The sequence below is a fragment of the Volvox carteri genome (assembly GCF_000143455.1).
Source record: "Volvox carteri f. nagariensis unplaced genomic scaffold VOLCAscaffold_75, whole genome shotgun sequence".
Lineage (NCBI taxonomy): Eukaryota > Viridiplantae > Chlorophyta > Chlorophyceae > Chlamydomonadales > Volvocaceae > Volvox > Volvox carteri.
The window spans coordinates 285,656-303,919 of record NW_003307618.1 but is presented as its reverse complement, the minus strand read 5'-3'; the positions used below and the strand labels follow the sequence as shown (position 1 = coordinate 303,919).

Sequence of the window (18,264 nt, the reverse complement as noted above, 5' to 3'; positions counted from 1 at the left end):
GCACTATGCAGTACGGTATGCTTTACGCGTGATGCCTCCAGCCTATCAAAAGTAATGAGAGGTACGCATGTTTTATATGAAAATAGAAATGACAGAGTTCATGTGATCACGCATTTTCACAGATTTGACAATGTCGCAGGAGGGCCTAGGTGGGCGCAAGCACCTGCGCAAGCACTCTGTCACGCTTTCCAGAGTGTCATATAAATGTGTGGGGTTTGCGTCAAGATGTTTGGAGTGCTCACGAGCAGTTGCTTCGTGCCGCAAAGGGTCACGCAAGCGCTCCGACATTCCGTCGATTATGCCGTTGAGTAGGTCACAAGCTGTTTGACCTTTCCTTCTGATCGCAACAAGACAGGTCCTAGCATGATTTCCTCTTGCATATATACACTTAAATGGCGATCAGGTGATAGGTTATTGATCCCTGGGTGGTTCCGGTTTCTGGTAATTGTGTCACCCTGTCATCGCGTAGGTCGACAAGGACAACATTATGTGACCTAAAAGTTGCATGGCAATGAAATTTTCCCTGTGAAACTTTAGTTTCCCTGTGGAAATTTCCCGTAATTAGTTGTTGCTGGTGACCTGGTTTTTGTTTGCCGTGACCCCTTAGCCGAACCCAATCACAACTCACAACCCTTGCGAAACTCCTCATGCTCTTGTACTTATTAAGGGCGCGCATTAAATTGGTTTTAATGGCTGGTTGACGATTCACCAATGCAGCTGTAGCGGTGCCCTTTCCACGGCAGACCAGGACAACGTTTTGGACTTTTGGACGCCCTGAGTGTCTTGAAAAGCCAAGCGGACAGGGTTGTCTCAGGTGTTGGACTTCAACACAGCAGCGGTCATCTTCGAGCCATCATGGGTGCCTGACAATGGCCTCACCCCGGCTGGATCGAACACCTGTTTTCCTGCCTCGCGATGCAGAGAATGACACACCATGCCCGGATGGGGGGCAAGGGGAAGAGACATCGGTGAAGTTGAGGCATGTGACCGTGATGCGTTCGCCGCCCTGTCCTGCCCAGATGGGTGTGAGAGTACGACAACGGGCTGATGTACTGCAAATCGACGAAGGACGGGGCTGCCATCAGCCCCGGCCTGTGCCCCGTGCCTGTGCCCCGTGCCCGGCTGTAGACCCCTCTGGTGCTGATGGGTACTGCCGGTGGGCTGGAAATCCCTTAACAGCCTGGGATTTCAGTCTGGAGCTGGTTGGTCGTGTACGGTAGGGGACGGTACAGAGAACGATAGGGCCCACTGCGCGTCGAGCCGATAAAGTGGAAGCTGCGGTGTGACGCGCGTGGGTTGGGCTTTAGGATTAGCTTTGAGGACTCGGAGGCAGTTATATCGAGGGGAGGCACGCACATCTCTGCTACTAAATGTGCGTCAGGCCTTTACAAGTTCATGAGTAGTGCGGTACCCGCTGTGGAATCCTCCAGGCCTGTTGAGTCTGTCATCCCAACGGTAACTAAGAGACCGTTGCAGTTGGTGCATTTAGATGTATGTGGTCCTTTGCCTGTGTCCTCGAGTGGCCATAGGTATTTCGTCACTCTGTTGGATGACTATACTGGGGTGTCGTTGGTGCAGCCCATTAAGCATAAGTCTGATGTCCCGGACTTCATTGAGAGGGGCGTAAATTTGCTACAAGTTCAAAGTGGCTCTATTTTACAGGGCATGCGAACCGACGGAGGTGGTGAATTCGTGAACGCAAAAATAAAGGAATTCTGCAAACAACGGGGTATTAGGCATGAATTTTCCGCCCCGTACATCCCCCAACAGAACGGTAAAGCGGAAAGGTTAAGCGCAGCGGCGGCGGCGGCAGCTTCGCACCAGATACATATCCCTATCGCAACGTTAGAAAAATTCGGGGCAAAAGATAGTGATGCATGTGAGGAGGAGCTTTTGGTTGGCGCTGCAAAGGCAGGAGCCTGATACCGATTTCCGCCCCTTGCGTTGGTGTGTGTGTTTTGGTTCCCAACCGTTGGTGCAGCTCCCACTATCCCACTACTCGAGGGGTGGGGGTACATACTTGTGTTTCGGGGGGAGGTGTTGCCGCCACGGGGACTGCCACGCCGCTAGAGACCCGCTGGGCAGAGATTCGGGAGTAGACGTCCCTCCGGATCACCTGGGGCCCATGGCACGACGCTCGCAAGTTGTCCACACGTTTTAGATTTAGAAATATACGGATTTGCTCGGGACTGTAGTCTCACCACGTCAGGACATCAAGCCCATCCCTAACCCGGCCAGAGCGCAGAGCATATCGCGCCGCGAACGGTCAACGCGATTCCATCCACCTATGCCGCAGCTTTTGGATACTACGTGTGGCGCCCTAAGGAACGACGGGAAATGACGGCCTAGCTTCTCAATACTTTGTGTGCATACACACAAGTATGCCCAGATGTAGCGAGGAGCAAGTCCCAACCGCCAGCGCCACGACAGCGCTGAGAGGTCCCGCGAGGTTGACGGGTGCTCAAGGGTAAAGCCGAACGTTGATCCAGCTGTAGTTCAATGCTTACAGTGGCTGTAACTCAATGCTTAGAGTGGCTGTAATTCAATGCTTAGAGTGGCTCATTTTGGAGGAAGAATTGCAAGGTTGTCCCATTCTATGAGAGGACAAGAAGGATGCCCTTTACAGCGAACGAGAAGAAACAAGGCCTGGCTAAAACGGTTTGCAGGCTCAAATTATAGGATGTTTACAAGCTCCGTGTCTGAAACCTTTTAACTTTTTGCCTGTGAATTGTGACTAACGACCTGAGGCAGTTAGGGGCCTTGGGCCAATCTATGCCGGACAGGTAACGGTTGAGACTTGCGATGCCATTGATTAGCAGGTTTATATGTTGTGCTGCTATGTTATCAAACCGTCATGTCAAATATGAATTGGGATATGGACAGGCGAGCTTTGCTAGCCGATGAATAATATCCAAAAGGCACCGGGGCATTGCTAGGAATGGAAACCTGGGCAGCGAGTCCGCGAGTGCGAAATTGATGTGATGTACGCATGATTACTGGTTCAATAAGCTACAGTCCTGTTTTCGGTCCAAATGCCCCCGCGTACAGCTCGCCTAAAACGGGGAGCCCAGTCCGCGTATGAACGGGCATGGGATCGCGCTGTGAACCGCTTGAAAGCTCTGGGCGTCAAAGCTTTACAAAGCGGGAATGAAGGCTTTTCACTAACCGAATTGAGCACAGCCGAGGATGATGTGAGCGTCCTAATCCATAGGGCTTCGAAAGTGAGCAAGTGTACAACGCCAGGTGTATGGGCAGCCCTTGCCAAGGGCGGCGGCTTGGCCAGCCTTGTAGCGCTTTACGGCGTTGCTGTCCGATGCTCCTGTACCTCGCTGACGCCGGATCTCTCCGACAACCTCCGCCAGCCACACACAAAACTCCGCAGCAAGCTTGCCACGGAGCTGGCGTATGTGGTCGATGACGTCGAAGGCCACCTCTCCAAGCGCGACGCGCGCAGCCTTGCCTTGGGCTTGCTGGCCGGGCACCTGTTGCGCTGCTACGCCGCGCTCCTATCAGATGCGATCCAGCCCCTTGCGACACAGCTTCAGGGCCTACATCATGGCAATGCGGCGGGGGAACGCCTCTCACCCAACCGCCGCGTAGTGCAAATCCTTTCCGAGCTGCTTGGCGAGGCACGAGACGTGGTGTACTTCCTTCGGGAGGTATACGAGATGTCTGAACACGTGGAATCCGAGGTGGAGGACGAGCTGGCGGCCTTCCTGGGAACGGAGCTGCCCTCGAGCGGATTGTTGGAGTTTTGGTGTAGGGGGGTGCTGCTGCTGGCACGATGCGAGGGCTACGACCACGAAGCGGAAGGCCTGCTGGATGCGTTCTTCTCATCCCTCCATGCCATCAGGTACACTGTTTTCACCCCCACCACTCCCAGCACGAGCCCAGCGCTGTCCGCCAACCCCAGCCTGGCCTTCCTCCTGTCCGCGCACATCACCCAGCTATGCGCTGCACTGGATGGCGACGGCGCGTACGGGCTTCCGCAGACAGCGGCGGGCTGGACGGCGCCGCTGCTGCGGCCCCTGCTACCGCCGGGCGGCGGAAGTGCCGCCGGCGTCCGTAGTGACGGTGGAGCCCCAGCGAGCGGTACGGTAATCCCGCGGTCCCGCCAAGCATGGCAGAGTCTCGGCGAGACGTCGTCTGCGCTGCACATGGCGTCTACGGCGCTTTGGGTCTGGTCATGCACCTTGCAAACCGAGGCGGAAGGACTCCTTTCTACGACGCAACTCAAACCGTTGCTGGAAGGGTTGGCGAACGTGCACAGGGTCACGCAGGACTTTTTGGCGTCGAAAACGGGACCAGGAGCAGCAGCAGCAACCACTCCCGTCGCTGCCGCCGCCGCCGCGCTGACGGCCAGCGTGCCACGGCCAGCGACGCGATGTTCGCTACGTCGGGCCTGCTGCGACTACGTGCGCTTTATGGCCCCTGTCCTCCGCTATTTCGACACCTTCTCCCCGAATGAATGTGTCATTGACGATCTGATTGGGCAGCTGCGAGCCGCCACTCAAGATGTTGAGGTCAAGTGGTTGACCTCGTTGAAGGGCGTTATGGAAAGTGCGGCTATCGAGTCCCGTGCGGAGGAGCGCCGAATGCAGCGGCTAGCGGCGGCAATGGTCGCACCGCCGCTGGACGCCATGGCGGTGCTGGACATTTGCTTGCGGCTGGCGGCGGCCGCTTGGGAGGTCGTCGTCCCACATCACGCCGTTCTTTCGTCATGGCCGTTCCAGCAGCTACAGCTACAGCAGCAGCTTTCGCAGCCGCAGCTCTCGCAGCCGCCGCCGCCGCAGCAGCAGCAGACTCCTGGCCTGTCTATGACATCCGCTGCGGCGGCCTCTTTGGCGCTGGAGGCCCTGTTGTGCTCGAAATCCGCTTGCAGCTTTCTGTCCGGTCTGGCGGTCCGTCTGGAGCTCCCTGCGTGTGCGGGTCAGCAAATGGCGGGCTGCTGGCGGCACCGGCTGTCGTGGGCGTTGGTCAGGGTGGGCATGTTTGGGCAAAGTCTGCGTCGTGTGCTGGAGATGTGGGAGTGGCGGCAGCTGGCGGCTGTGGTGGCCCTGGATGGGAGCGGTGGCGATGCTGGTGGGGGGGGAGTGAGGGGATGGGACGGGGGGAGGGACTGGTGGGCAGGCTGGAACTGGGAGTGAGGGGAAGGGGCTGCAGTGAGTGGTGGTGTACTTGTTGCGTGTGTTGTTACCTTTAAGCAACTGCTGCTGAGCTCGGCTGTCAAGTGTTGCACCCTGTAGGCGTCTTTGGCTTCGTGTTCTTTCCCGCCTGGCTAACATCCTTTTCTCTATCTCCTCTATCTATCTGTCTGTCTACCTATCTATCTACTGCCCAAAGGTTCGCGATTTTGGTTTTTCGCTTTCCTTCCATTTATATTTATGTATGTATATAGTGTACCTTGTGTTGGCGTGGGCGGCTGGGAGTGCAGCATGCGAGGGAGCAGCTCCCAGGTGACTGCTCGGCGGCCCTCTCTTTTGTATGGTGCAGAGGGGACACTGTTGGTAGTTGTCTTCCCTCCTTTTTCCCGCTCCACCCCTCCACCCTCTCATCTCTGGTATTTGTTTCAATTGTCAGTGGTTCGTCTAACCCCCCTCCCCCCTCCACCCAGACTGCCCACCCAAGACGCCCAGTGCCGATGTGGCGGCTGCCATCGCCGCGTCGTACGCCCCCGCCCTGGCCGGTCTGCTGCGCTTCGTGTGCAAGACAGAGGACCCCCAGGTAGGGGGGGAAAGGGGGGAGCTGCTGCTGCTTGGCCACCATCTGCCCGCCCACCCCATCACACGCCAATTCTGTAGTCCTGTCGTCCTTGAGTATCCGTCATCTCTGGTATTTACTTTGATCGCCAGTGGTTCGTCTTAAACCCCCTTCGCGTGCCCATAGGCGCTGCTTCTCACGTAACCTGATGCGCTCTGTCTTGCCAAGGTGCCGTACATGCCGTAGTATTGCAGTCTGATATGATCGTTTTATGTTCTGTCAACACCATTTTGGTGGACGAAATTACGTTGCATGAAAGCGATCCCGCAATTAACACACGTGACAAGAGCGTCACGTAGCGCACGTGTCCAGGCATATACCCCATGGTGTCACACGATGTGTCCTTTCGCGCTCTGGATTGCAACTGCCGCACCATGAGCAGCGTTATAACATGTGTGGGAGGGATTCGCCCTCTATTATATTATAGGAGGGCATATAATTGCCCTCCTTGCCCAATTGCGAGGAGGGCAATTATATGGACTTATTGCCCTCCTCTTATAAGTCCATATAAGAGGAGGGCATTACATGCGGGAGGTGGTCACATAGGCCTTGGGACGGCGGCAGCTGTTTCACTGGCTTGGTGCAAATGATTCCCGCTTCCATTCCCCTTCCATTCGCCAGTGGTCCGCATCCCCTCCCTCACACCTCCCTCACACCTCCTCCCTCACACCTCCCTCACACCTCCTCCCTCACACCTCCTCCCTCACACCTCCCTCACACCTCCTCCCTCACACCTCCCTCACACCTCCCTCGTCCTGCCTGCGCATACCCTTACCTGCTTCGCTCGCAGAGCCTGGTCTTCCTTGGGGAGGTGCTGCCGAAGAAGACCACGCGGACGGGGTGGCACCAGCTGCTGGCGTTTACGCCGCTGCCTGACGTCATCACGTTGTTGGACTTCATCGCGGATGAGGTACGGCAGGCGGCTGTGAACATCGGCGACGCCGTCGACGTAGGGTGTCGCCAAGGGATGAATCCGGCACCAACGGAGCCGACACCGTCATCCACTCGGGTGAACAGAGCAGGGCGGTTTATCGCGTGCGCTGACGGGCTCCTGCTCTGTAGCGAGAAGAGTAACGGCCTGGTCCATGTCCGCAAGGCGCAGCTGGCTGAGGGCTGTGCGACAGAGGTTGTAGCTGCAGCGCAAGAGACGGCTACGGGCCCGGCAGCGGAGGCTGCACAAGCAGAGAACAGTCGCTTGCGGTTAGCCAGGGAAGCTGCTGCTGCGAGCCATGCTGCCATCCCTGCCACCGCCACCGCCGCCGCCGCTATCCAAGCTGATGGCGATGCCGCTGCCGCCAGCCATGTTGCCGTCCCTGTCACCGCTACTGCCAGCGAAGCTGATGGTGGTGCCAGCGTCCCCGCCAGCCATGCTGCTGTCGCCGCCACCGCCGCCGCCGCCACCGCCGCCTCTAGCCAAGCTGATGGTGGTGCCAGCGTCCCCGCCAGCCATGCTGCTGTCGCCGCCACCGCCGCCGCCGCCACCGCCGCCTCTAGCCAAGCTGATGGTGGTGCCAGCGTCCCCGCCAGCCATGCTGCTGTCGCCGCCACCGCCGCCGCCGCCACCGCCGCCTCTGGCCAAGCTGATGGTGGTGCCAGCGTCCCCGCCAGCCAAGCCGCTGTCGCCGCCACCGCGGCCAGAAACACTGACGGCGATGCGGAGCTGGGTGTTGCTATTCTTCGCGACAACGGTAGTTGCAAGGACGTCAGCACGTCCACGGCGGGCCTCCCAGCGTCGACTTCACCGAGCGCGGCTGCTGCCGGCGACCTCGGCAAACGAGGAGCGGACCCTGTCCTATCGTACATCGCCGTGCGTGTTCTCCCAGCATACGTCAAGCTGTTCCGTGCGGCAACCAAATATTCGGTCCGGCCGAATGACTCTAAGCCGAGGTTGTTGTTTTTGCCTGCGGAGGTGGTGCCGCTGCTGCACTGGATCCCGGTCCTCGCCTTTATGGCAAGTGCCTGCGTTGGGGAAGTCGTGCCTGGCGGCGGTGCCGATAGCGGTAGCGGAGCGGCTACTGAGGTGGACGTAACGGCTACTGAGGTGGATGTAACGGCTGGAGAGGTGGATGTAACGGCTACTGAGGTGGCTACCGTCAAAGCTAGGCAGGCCGCAGAGGCGGTGGTGTTGCGCTTTGGGGTCGATAGCTGGGAGGACTTCCTGTTGAATAGTATTGACGTCTTTGGGTTGCTGCGCGACCTGATGGCATGGCTTCGTGCCAAGTCCCAGGGCCAGGCAGGCAAGCGTGTGACCCCAGCAGGCGTGGGGTTACTGCTCTACGAGTCTGTTCTCGCGCTGGCGGTTATGCTGCCGCGCCGCATGGCAGCCGCTCTGCAAGCCGGACAGCCCGTAATCGACCTATGCGGCGACGACGACGGCGACGTGGCGGCTAGCAGTAGCAGCAACAAGTGCTCTGCTGGGGCGGTTGGGGATGGCGGCAACAGCGTGCAGGTGCCTGGCTGCGGGTCGTCACTTTGGGAGGGCTTGGAGTGGTGTTTCGGTCCCGACGGATTGCATCCGAGGCCGGATCTGATAGTGCTGCTCCACACGCTTCGTGCGTGTGAGGATTGGTGGCGGGTGCCAGCTGGTGATAGCTCCTCCAACACACAGCCGAGCTCCGAGCCAGGTGGTGACGGCGATGTTCCCATGCGCGTCGCGACCTCTCACTCCGGCAGTGGGTCCTCCGCTGAGACTGCTGAAGCTGCGCTTTCGTCCTCCCAAGGCGCAGTAACACGGGCAACGGCAGTAGCAGAGCCTGCACCATCAGCAACACCACTACTGCCAGCATCACCATCTGTTGCGCCGGCCGGCGCATCGGCTGTGCTGCCGCCGCGGTGCCACGAGGTTAGGCGCCAACAGGAGCAGCAAACGCAACAGCAGCAGGAGGAACAGCAGCAATGTCCGGCTCCTGTTGAGCCGGGGCGGCGGCATTACGACTGGCTTGATGTAGCCATGGAGACGCGGTTGGTGGAGGTCTCCCAGCTGAGGTCCTGGCTGGAGAACGGCCTGCTACTGCCGCCCAGTCCCGCGGAGCTGCTGAGGATACGACGGAGCTCGGAGGGTAGCTTTGCTGCCGGTGCGGCCGCGACCGCCGCCCTTCCCGCAGCTCTCCTCTCTGCTTGCTCCGGCCCCAACACCTGGGCCACGAGTTGGCTCGAGCGTGTTTCTGGGCGCTAGCGGAGCATCCCTTGGTGCTCGAGTTCATTTATTTATATCCGGAGAGTTGTTTAACTCTGCGGGAAAAAACCTATCGATCCTCCTCCACTTAAGCTGGAGGCGAGGGGTAAGGGATGAATGGGGAAGGGATCTAGGGTTTGAGGGTTTTGACCTTGAGCCGCCTTCGCCGAGTCGGCTTGCTGTTTGCCGCCTGTGCTTCGCGAAGGCCCTGTGGGCCGCCTGGAAGAGAACTGGACTGCGCAGGGTGGTTGTGCGGGGTGAGATAAGCGACTTGGTGTATGTGGGGATGAGATAAGGGGGGTAAAGGGGGTAATGGTGGCAGCAGAGTCTTGTCTTATGATAAGACTTCATAGGATTCGGGTTCATCGCTTTCATCGGTGCGGTTGCATGGACTCGCAGTGGATGCGAGGGGCAGTGGTGCGGCGTCACGACCGGGGATCTAGGGGATCCACTGCTAAGCGGCTTGCCACCGATGCCAAGCACTCGGCAGCAGCTGCCCCCGGCGGCTGGACATAGACGTGAGTTTTTGACGGCGTGAGTTGATTGAGCTGCGACAGCAGATGAAGAGGATGAGGACGGTCTGGGTTGAAGTCCTCAGTTTGGCCCAAGCTAGGCTACATCGCAGTGCAGCTGCGGCAGCATCGCTGCCATGCGGTAGGTGGTGAGGGGGCGGGAGGAGACCAGCAGGGCCCGCTACCGGCCAGCCGCGTGGAGGCTGTGTGATGTCGGGGGCTGATCAACCCCGCCAGCTAGCGACGATGGCTGAGTACTTCCACTGCATTGATCAAGGGAGGGGCCGTTTGGGGGCCTGGTAGGATGCCACTGCAGTACGTGGCGGAGTGGCGGAGCGCCGTCTCCCCCCGCCTCGTTGGGGCTTTGAGCGCGGCAGCTGGCATGCCCCCGCCGTGGGACATGGGCTGCGGGGGTTTTGCGTCTCTTCCCCCCCTTCCCTCGCGGTTCTCCCGCAGTTGTTGGGGACCCCCAGGGTGGCAGATCACTGGGACGGACACACGCACACACAGACGCGCACATGGGTCTGAGAGAGCGATGGAGTGGTGGTTACATGCTTGTAGTCGTACATCACGGGGGGGCTGCTGAAGTGGGGGATATCGTCACTTTAAGGTGCGTGGGTTGAGAAGAGAGGTACACCCCAGCAGGCAGTAGTAGTAATAGCTGTAGTACCTGTAGTTATGGCGATGGTGGTGATTGCAACAGTAGGGAGGCAGCAACAAAGGGAAGACTAGAGGGGTTATTGCTGAGGCAATGGCAAGGAGTGAAGCAGCGCGGGGTGCAGATTGACTGGCAGCCAACGCTGACAACCCCGGAGGGTGTGCCACGTAGAACAGAACTAGCCAGCGTCAAATTGCAACACGTGATCATTTTGCCGTACTTGCTAAATCACCCGTACAATTTCTGGGTTGTACGTATTAGCAGGAATTCTATTTCGGTATAGAGGCGACATTTAATTGCAGCGTCATTAAACTGGGTTCTTTCCAAGGGATTGGGGGGGATGCGATTCGTTATCTTTCTTTTACCTTGTACCACTTGTAAGGCAGCAAGGCGCAGATAGTACCTGTTTGGCAGACCTGTTCCTTGAGAGAGAGAGATGTTGCTTCTTTTCCGTTCCGTGTTTGGGATGTAGCTTGTAAGCCGGTGATTATGTGTGTGGGAGCTGACATATAGGTTTGGAAGTGCGGTCCAAAGGCCGGCAGGGTGAGATGTGCAGCAATGGACGGGCGCGTGTGGTGCGGTAGTCCGTAAGAAGGCGGGAAAACCATCTTGTGCAACAAGTTTGGGCGTGGGCAGCTTTTGTGTTTATATATCGGAGATTGGCCTGATCGCGCTGAAGTGGCCTGAAGTGCGCGCTGCTGCTCATGGCGGGTGCGCATCCTCGAAATGAAGCGGCCCTGGTGGAAGTGGTGACCGTAAAGGAATGGCAGCAGGTTAACACCCCACAGATAAAGCCTATCTAGTTACACAACCCGGTCGCAGACCATAAACGCTGTGCTACTTGATTCCAAAATTTTCACTCCGTTCTGTGTCGATAACAGCCACGCAGTCTTCCTCATTCTGCGTATACGGGGCAACTTGGCTTTGCACGTCTCTGACGGATGCCATCATCCATGCGTGTTTTTTCTTGGTCATTGGTAGCACCATAAGGAGAGCGTGTGATAAGCTTAAAGCTGCGTGGTGTACTTTGGCGAGAGACATGCTCCGCGCCCTCCCTTGTACCGCAGCTGTAAGCATTTGGAATGCAGTTTGGTAAATCATTCCGCAACAGCGGCGCCTAGATCCAGACGTATCGGCGGATAGGGAGAGAAGGAGTAGGCCTAACAAGAAAGGTCGAGGTTTAAGTTATTGGAAATATTATTGAACACGTGTTTTTAGTTGGCCCAGCAACGATCCGATTGGCAGCTGGATTGTGTCAACTCACGGACACCTGACTCAGACTGTGAGCATTGACTTCGGAGCGATTGAGACCGTTCCGGAGTCGAAGGTAGGATAGATTACATGCACGAAGTGACATTGTTAGCAAGTACTGTGTGTAATTTACTGGAAGTCGTGGCGTGACTTTTGGGGTTCGAAGCGGCGGTTATTGCGTCATCCTGCTACACAGAAGAGCAAATATGAAGGCCTTGATTGGTGCTACACGTGCTCTTGGTCTCTTGCAGCAACAGTCCCACTACGCTTGCTTGAACCCTGTTCTAGCTGCCCAGACAGGTACAGGATAATGGCGTGTCTCGGAAAAGCGCTGTTCCGAAACGCCGCCAGTCGCACGGTTACACAGCCGGTCTCACGCTTTGAATGCCTCGCTGTCAAGTATCTACGGCGAGATGTACCTGCCAGGCTCTTACCGCCTGGCGCTTCGGTCCTGTATTCAGGCGTGCGAACGATGGCGACCAAAATCACTGTCGCAAACCCAGTGGTGGACCTCGATGGCGATGAGATGACGCGCGTGATCTGGCAGCAAATAAAGGACAAGGTGCGAATCATCGTTGCTGCTGAGCGTAGCGTCCTGCCGGATGCGTGGTCAACCTTTGCGTCAGTGCTTGACAATCAAACCCCGCGTCCCGTGTTGCTGTTTTGCTGCAGCTTATTAAGCCTTACTTGGACTTGAAGATTATCTACTTTGACCTTGGCCTTCCTAACCGCGACAAAACCAATGATAAAGTCACTGAGGAGGCCGCGTACGCGATCAAGGTGCGGGATGTCAAGTCCATTAAGGGGCAATACGCCAGAGTAGCTAGGCCAGACAAATGTCCTCCACGCATAACGTGGTCATACTGTTCACATGGAAAACGGTAAGCGCTCTACGTTGCCATGGCGAATCCTACAGCCTTTCCTTCAGCGTGTTTCACGCCACGTTTCCAACCCAACTAGCGCACCCTTCCCAGTGAGAATAGTCAAGTTTCCTTTGAGCAGTAATCCATCGGCCTTATTCGCTCGCCAATTGCTGTGTCCGCTTGAAGTATCTATCCCCTTTATCGCTTTTCGCCGTAAATTATGTCAGATCTGATTTCATTCGTTCTTCCCAACTCCCTCTCCCACAAGTCCCACCAATCCGAAACCCCGTCCTTAACTCCCAACCGCCTCTTCGTCAGGAGCACAATGTTGGTATCAAGTGCGCCACCATCACCCCAGACGAGGCCCGTGTAAAGGAGTTCGGATTGAAGAAGGTACGACAACTAGTACAAACACCACGATCCGGAAGTCCCGCGGCAGCACTCGGGTTGCCAACCCCCCGCCGCCCCATCCACACTTGGACTTCCGCTCACCCGCAGCCGCAGCCGCCTTTGGCAGCTGCCCTGCAGACCCTCCGTTATTAGTCCACCGGCAGCCCTCACCCACATGAGGGGAAAGGGGAATGACGCACATACACGTGCCCATGTGCATGTGCTGCGGTTGTTTGTCCAGTTCAAATAAGTAACATAATTAATTTACATAAAACGAAATTGTATAAATCGGCGTCCCTGGTCAAAAACCCTGCAATCTCTGTTTCGGCCTCCTCCCCCTACCCCATTCACCTCCTCCCTTGCGCCTGGCACCTTCTCTCTCCCCCAACCCCCCCTCTATCCTCTACCCATCACCCCCCGTCTTTTTTCATAGATGTGGAAGAGCCCCAACGGCACCATTCGCAACATCCTGAACGGCACTGTGTTTCGTGAGCCCATTGTCATCAAGAACATCCCCCGATTGGTACCCGGGTGGACCAAACCCATTGTGGTGGGCAGGTGGGTCCTGGGGCCCGTGAGCCGTACACAAACTGACAGACAGACAGACAGACAGCTACCCCGTACCTATATTCGTTTCCTCAATCCCCCTCCATCCTCGGCAGCTAGATACATGCTTTCGCAATCTACCTGGCCACTCGCCGCGATGACTACTTCCCCCAAGTCATCACTGGTCGGTAGCTTCTCACAACTTTCCGCAGTATATGTATATCCCTGGTGTATCCATCTATCTTTGGTATTGGTATCAGCATCACTCGTCTGCAGTGCGTCTTCCCCCTATCGCCCTCCCGCCTGCCCGCCCCACCATGGCGCATGGCTCCGGTCTATTATAACCCGGAGTACTTTTCCCCTCCCCTCCCCTTCCCCCTACCAACGACGATGATAAGCAGATCAACCGTTTGGCGATTAGTGCTTTGTACGGGGCCAGTGTTTCTTGGACCCTTGCATCACCCTCATGTATTGTAGACCTCCCTCCCGCCCCTCCTCCCCGTCCCTCTTCCCCTTCCCCCAGGCACGCCTTCGGTGATCAGTACAAGGCCACCGACTTCGTGGTGGATGGCCCGGGCAAGTTGGAGCTGTCCTTCACCCCGGCGGACGGGGGACCGGCGAGGAAGTTTGAGGTGTTCAAGTTCGAGGTGCGGCGGGGTGGGGTGAGGTGGGTGGGGTGTCTGCGCCCTGACTTCAGAGTCCCGGGGTGTGTGTAGGACCCCACCCAGCAGCGCAGGTGTACCTGCAAGTAGCCGCCCGTGTGCGGGGCCGGGGTTAGGCGCCCCCTCCCCGCCCCTTCCCTTCCCACCCAGTCGGCAGTTGACCCTCTGCTCCAGCAACATGACCTCCCCCCTACTACCTCCCCTCTCCCCCCCTACACCTCCCTTCAGGGTTCGGGTGTCGCACTGGCTATGTACAACACCGAGGAGTCCATTCGCGGGTTCGCCAGCTCGTGCTTCGAATACGCGCTCCAGAAGAAGTGGCCGCTGTACCTGTCCACCAAGAACACCATTCTGAAGGCCTACGATGGCAGGTAGGGGGTGAGGAGGGGGTGAGGAGGGGGGTTAAGGCGAACCACTAACGATTGAAGTAGAGGCTTGGGGGGGAGTTCAGCGCCGACACGCCGACCGCCTGTGCTTTTAAAGCACAGGCGGTGAACCCTCGCCGGGGTTGATCTGGTCCCCCAGTAATACACGGACTACAGCAGTCACTCGCTCCTTGATAGCGGCTGTGATGTACACCCAACATGACGTCCCCCGGGCTCAGTTATCCGGGGGGGGGCCTGTGTGTATGTCGTACCGCTCTTGCTGCTGTCAACACTCGGCCCCGTTGGCTGGTGGTTGTCGCAGGTTCCTGCAGATCTTCGCTGAGACGTACGAGTCGCAGTACAAGCAGCAGTACGAGGCGATGGGTATCTGGTACGAGCACCGTCTGATTGATGACATGGTGGCGCAGGTGGGTCGCGGGGGTGGGGGTGGGGGTTGGGGTTGGACGTGGGGTTTCGAGATTCGTTACATCGGGGGGTTTTCCAGGGGGGGGAGGGAGGCCCCCAGTACGTAGAACCGGGGCTCCGCGCTTGTAGCACTGTGTATCTTAGGGACCCCGTCACGCCCCTCGCTGCGATGTCCCCTTGAGTCTTTGATTTGAGGAAGTACACCGGAGTTTTCCTTACCACCAACAATAACACCACAACCAGCACAAAACATTAGACCCCTGCTAAGCGTCTTCCTGTGTTGTGTTGTGCTGTGTTGTGTTGTGCTGTGTTGTGGCATCTCTTGTCCTAAAGCCCTACAACCCCCTTTCCCTGATACCCACTGAGGACACTCACCACCACCCCACCTCACCCACTCCCCACCCCACCGAAGGCCCTCAAGTCCAATGGCGGGTTCGTGTGGGCGTGTAAGAACTACGACGGCGATGTCCAGTCCGACATTGTGGCTCAGGGCTACGGCTCCCTGGGCCTTATGACCAGTGTATTAGTTACCCCGGATGGAAAGACGGTGGAGGCGGAGGCGGCGCACGGTGAGTCGGTGGGTGGGTGCGTGGCAAGAGGGAGGGAGCGGGGGAGGGAGGGGGCTCTACCCGGGTCGGCTGTGTGAACGAGATGGGGGGGGTGGGAGGGGACGGGAGGGAAGGTACGCCTGCCGAGTACTTACCCCCACCCCAGGTGCTGATATTCCTCCACAACCCCCTTTCCGACGGACGTCGGCAGTTGGACTCTTTTGTTCATCGCCATCCTCATCGCCATCATTAGCATCCTCATCTTCATCGCCACTATCGCCATCGTTATCCCTCATCGTGTGTGACCCTCTCAAACCCCCTACTCTCGGCCCCCCGGGTCTCCCCCCTTCCGGCCGCCAGGCACTGTCACCCGGCACTGGCGTGAGTTCCAGAAGGGCAAGCCCACCAGCACCAACCCTGTCGCATCAATCTTCGCATGGACCCGTGGACTCGCGCACCGCGGCAAGCTGGACGGCAACCAGGAGCTCATCCAGTGGTGCCAGGTAACTTGCCGTCTATGTATGTATGTATGTATGTATGTATGTATGTATGTATGTATGTATGTCTTGTTGTATGTACGCCAACACACTGACTGGAAGAACTGACGGCTGTATACCTGGTCGCCACATCCCCCCTTGCCCCCCGCCGACCGGTTATTACGCCTTCCTACTTCCTACTTCTGGCGCATCAGTCCTTCCTTGGCATCAGCTTCACTCGCTCGTGGTTCGTTTTCCTCCCCGCTTTCCTCACTTTCCATTTGCACACACACATACACACACTCACTTTCCGCGCTCTCCCTGCGGGGAACCTCTTCCCTTCTCTCTCTGTCTCCGTACTACCGTACAGGACCTGGAGGCGGCAGTGATTGAGACCATCGAGTTGGGTCACATGACTAAGGACCTGGCCATCTGTGTGCACGGCACCTCTAAGGTCGCCCCCAACCAGTACCTCAACACGGAGCCCTTCATGGACGCAATTGCGGAGACGTTCGCTCGCAAGCGGGGGGGAGCGAGCAAGTGAGCCATGAGCGGTGAGGTGGTGGGGTGGCGTAGGTGCTTACAGGCGGGGGGGAAGATGGGGGGAGGAGGGGGAGGGGGGCGTCACAGCATATATAACCACCTGGTCCTGAAGATTATTACCACGACAATGTCGCTATGTATGTATGTATGTACGTAAGGTAGTCAGCATCAGCTGTGTGTCTTTCTGCTTTCATGTACCCAAGCCAAATTGTAGCCACCCTACTTTTGCGTTTTGCGGAGCTCCGTTGGTTTAACGTTTCCGCTTTCCCCCGGTTTCGCGCGGTATGCATGTACGTATGCATGTACGTACAGCTGCAGTAGCCCTTAAGTACCTTGTGCTGCTGCTGTCCTTCCCGACCTCTCTCTGCTCACCTCACCAGGCTGTAGCGGAGGGGCTTGGCGAGTGGCAGTAGCTCGCGAGTGCCGTCCAGGGAGGGGGGAGCCAACTTCTCTCCTCCAAAGGAAAGAACCCTTTGCTGTTGTCAACAGTGTTGTTGTTTGCTCTGCCCCTAGCTCTGATTGTGTTCGAAGGGCCCCCAAGGCGCCAATGTTCCCCCCTTCCCCCGAGTGCACATCCCGGGTGCCGCCACTGCGGGGGCCCCGTTTAGGTCTCCGCACTGGGGTGGTGGTGGATGGGGGAGCTGCCTCCTAGCATCCTGCGGAAAATAGAACCTCCCGGCCCCGCGGGCAGCTGCCTGCTGCCTGCAAGTAAACAGCGTCCCCCTTGGGTGCAGTCGGATTGAGCGTGTCAGGGATGTGCGAAAGGGGGGACCCTCTTAACGTGTTCGTGTTCAGTGCTGTTCAGTCGCTGTTTAGTCGTTCGGAAACCTGGAAGAGTGGTGATGATGATGGTGGTGATGAACGTGACCAGGCGCTACGAACAGGGCGGTAGTGGATTGCGGACGCTGGTCACGGTCGAAAGAATAAGAGGAAGAATAAAAAGCAAGTCGGAAGGAAAGGAGAAAAACACAAAAATCCGTGATAATGGTAAGTTGGTTAGCACTCGTTCTATTGGTAGCCATACTAGCAATAGTTGGTGGTGGCGATGGAGCCCCAGTGAAATAAGATTGTGAATCGACGGCTTAGTAAATGAAGGTGAATTTTTTTCATTCAAGACTTCGGAGGGCTGGGTAGGGCGCGGGGAGGGGGACAACACTGTGCTCCGCGACGCGACGAGTCGTATCAGTCCACGTCTGCAATTGCGAACGTGGGACAGCGGGAGAAGAAGGGTTGCGAGCATCCCTTTTTTGAGTCGAATGGACAGCGGCGTGTGTCAGTGTGCGATTGCGTCCGTGCCTTTGTGGAGGAGGAAAAACCAATTACCGTGTGCGGCTTTGTGTATTGTGTATGTGTGCCGCGTATGTCTTTGCCACGGAGATGAGAATGGACTATCCCCACCCAACCCCCATCCCACCCAAATCCCCGTCCCCGGGGTGGTGCGGTTCTCATTGAGCCCCACCGTCCCCCGGGGTGGGGATCACCACCCACTACTATCAATTCCGTAGGGGTGCATCTGCAGCCACCACTTGCACATGATCTCGCTGTTTAGGGAATCTGGGGGGGTGGACCAGGTCGTGAAGAGTGATATGGGAGATGAACCTCGTGGGCGTGGTGGGGGGAAGAGGGTGACTAGATAGCGTGCCTTCCCCCCCCCTCTTACCCGCGGGTGCCTACGGTAGTGGGGAGGGGCTATTCATTAGCCACACACACACTCCCCCGCGCCCCGTCCCGCCCGCATCGCCGAAACAGCCTTCCTTGCGGTTTGTCGGTATGTCGCGGTGGCGGTATGTCCTGGTACTCGAGCGGAATGCGGTGGGTCACGGGACTCCCACGGCACGGCACACGCCGACCCCCCCCCCATAGACACAAACACACAGACAGACACTCTTTCATCTGCCTGGCCGTCTGCTAGTCGCGTGCGTTCATAAATCATGCTTCATTTAGTTCATCCTTTGTAAGCAAGAAGCATTGTAGTTGTGTCGCCAGTAGGACTAGGGGAACTTTAGTGGAAGAACTAAAGGGGGCAACCGGGCTCTCGCTCCTGGCGTCGTTACCTTGCGAACGAGCAGATGTAGACGTGAGCCGCTTC

General features: G+C 57.6%; 2 protein-coding genes across 2 annotated transcripts; both read left to right on the top strand.

The window, feature by feature from the left end:
* Positions 1–130: 130 nt before the first annotated feature.
* On the top strand, positions 131–11,248 carry VOLCADRAFT_98671 (uncharacterized protein; the record flags this gene model as incomplete). Its single annotated transcript, XM_002957548.1, has 10 exons — positions 131–149; positions 1,129–1,216; positions 3,383–4,709; positions 4,854–5,082; positions 5,615–5,724; positions 6,551–8,834; positions 9,141–9,192; positions 9,335–9,453; positions 9,904–10,057; positions 11,173–11,248. The coding sequence occupies 10 exons, from the start codon at positions 131–133 to the stop codon at positions 11,246–11,248; spliced, it is 4,458 nt and encodes a 1,485-aa protein (XP_002957594.1).
* A 274-nt stretch (positions 11,249–11,522) lies between these two features.
* idh3 (isocitrate dehydrogenase, NADP-dependent, mitochondrial) lies at positions 11,523–18,264 on the top strand. Its single transcript, XM_002957547.1, has 12 exons — positions 11,523–11,656; positions 11,818–11,918; positions 12,029–12,136; positions 12,538–12,612; positions 13,043–13,167; positions 13,679–13,802; positions 14,046–14,188; positions 14,505–14,610; positions 15,021–15,177; positions 15,517–15,659; positions 16,003–16,186; positions 16,556–18,264. Exons 1-11 carry the CDS (start codon positions 11,563–11,565, stop codon positions 16,174–16,176), a joined length of 1,350 nt encoding a protein of 449 aa, XP_002957593.1. The 5' UTR covers positions 11,523–11,562; the 3' UTR covers positions 16,177–16,186; positions 16,556–18,264.

Excerpts from the sequence above, each read along its gene's own strand:
- idh3 (XM_002957547.1), top strand. The coding sequence starts at position 11,563 with ATGAAGGCCTTGATTGGTGCTACACGTGCTCTTGGTCTCTTGCAGCAA. Across the intron at positions 11,657-11,817 it reads TGTTCTAGCTGCCCAGACAG|GCGTGCGAACGATGGCGACC; the intron begins GTACAGGATAAT and ends TCCTGTATTCAG. Across the intron at positions 12,613-13,042 it reads AGGAGTTCGGATTGAAGAAG|ATGTGGAAGAGCCCCAACGG; the intron begins GTACGACAACTA and ends CTTTTTTCATAG.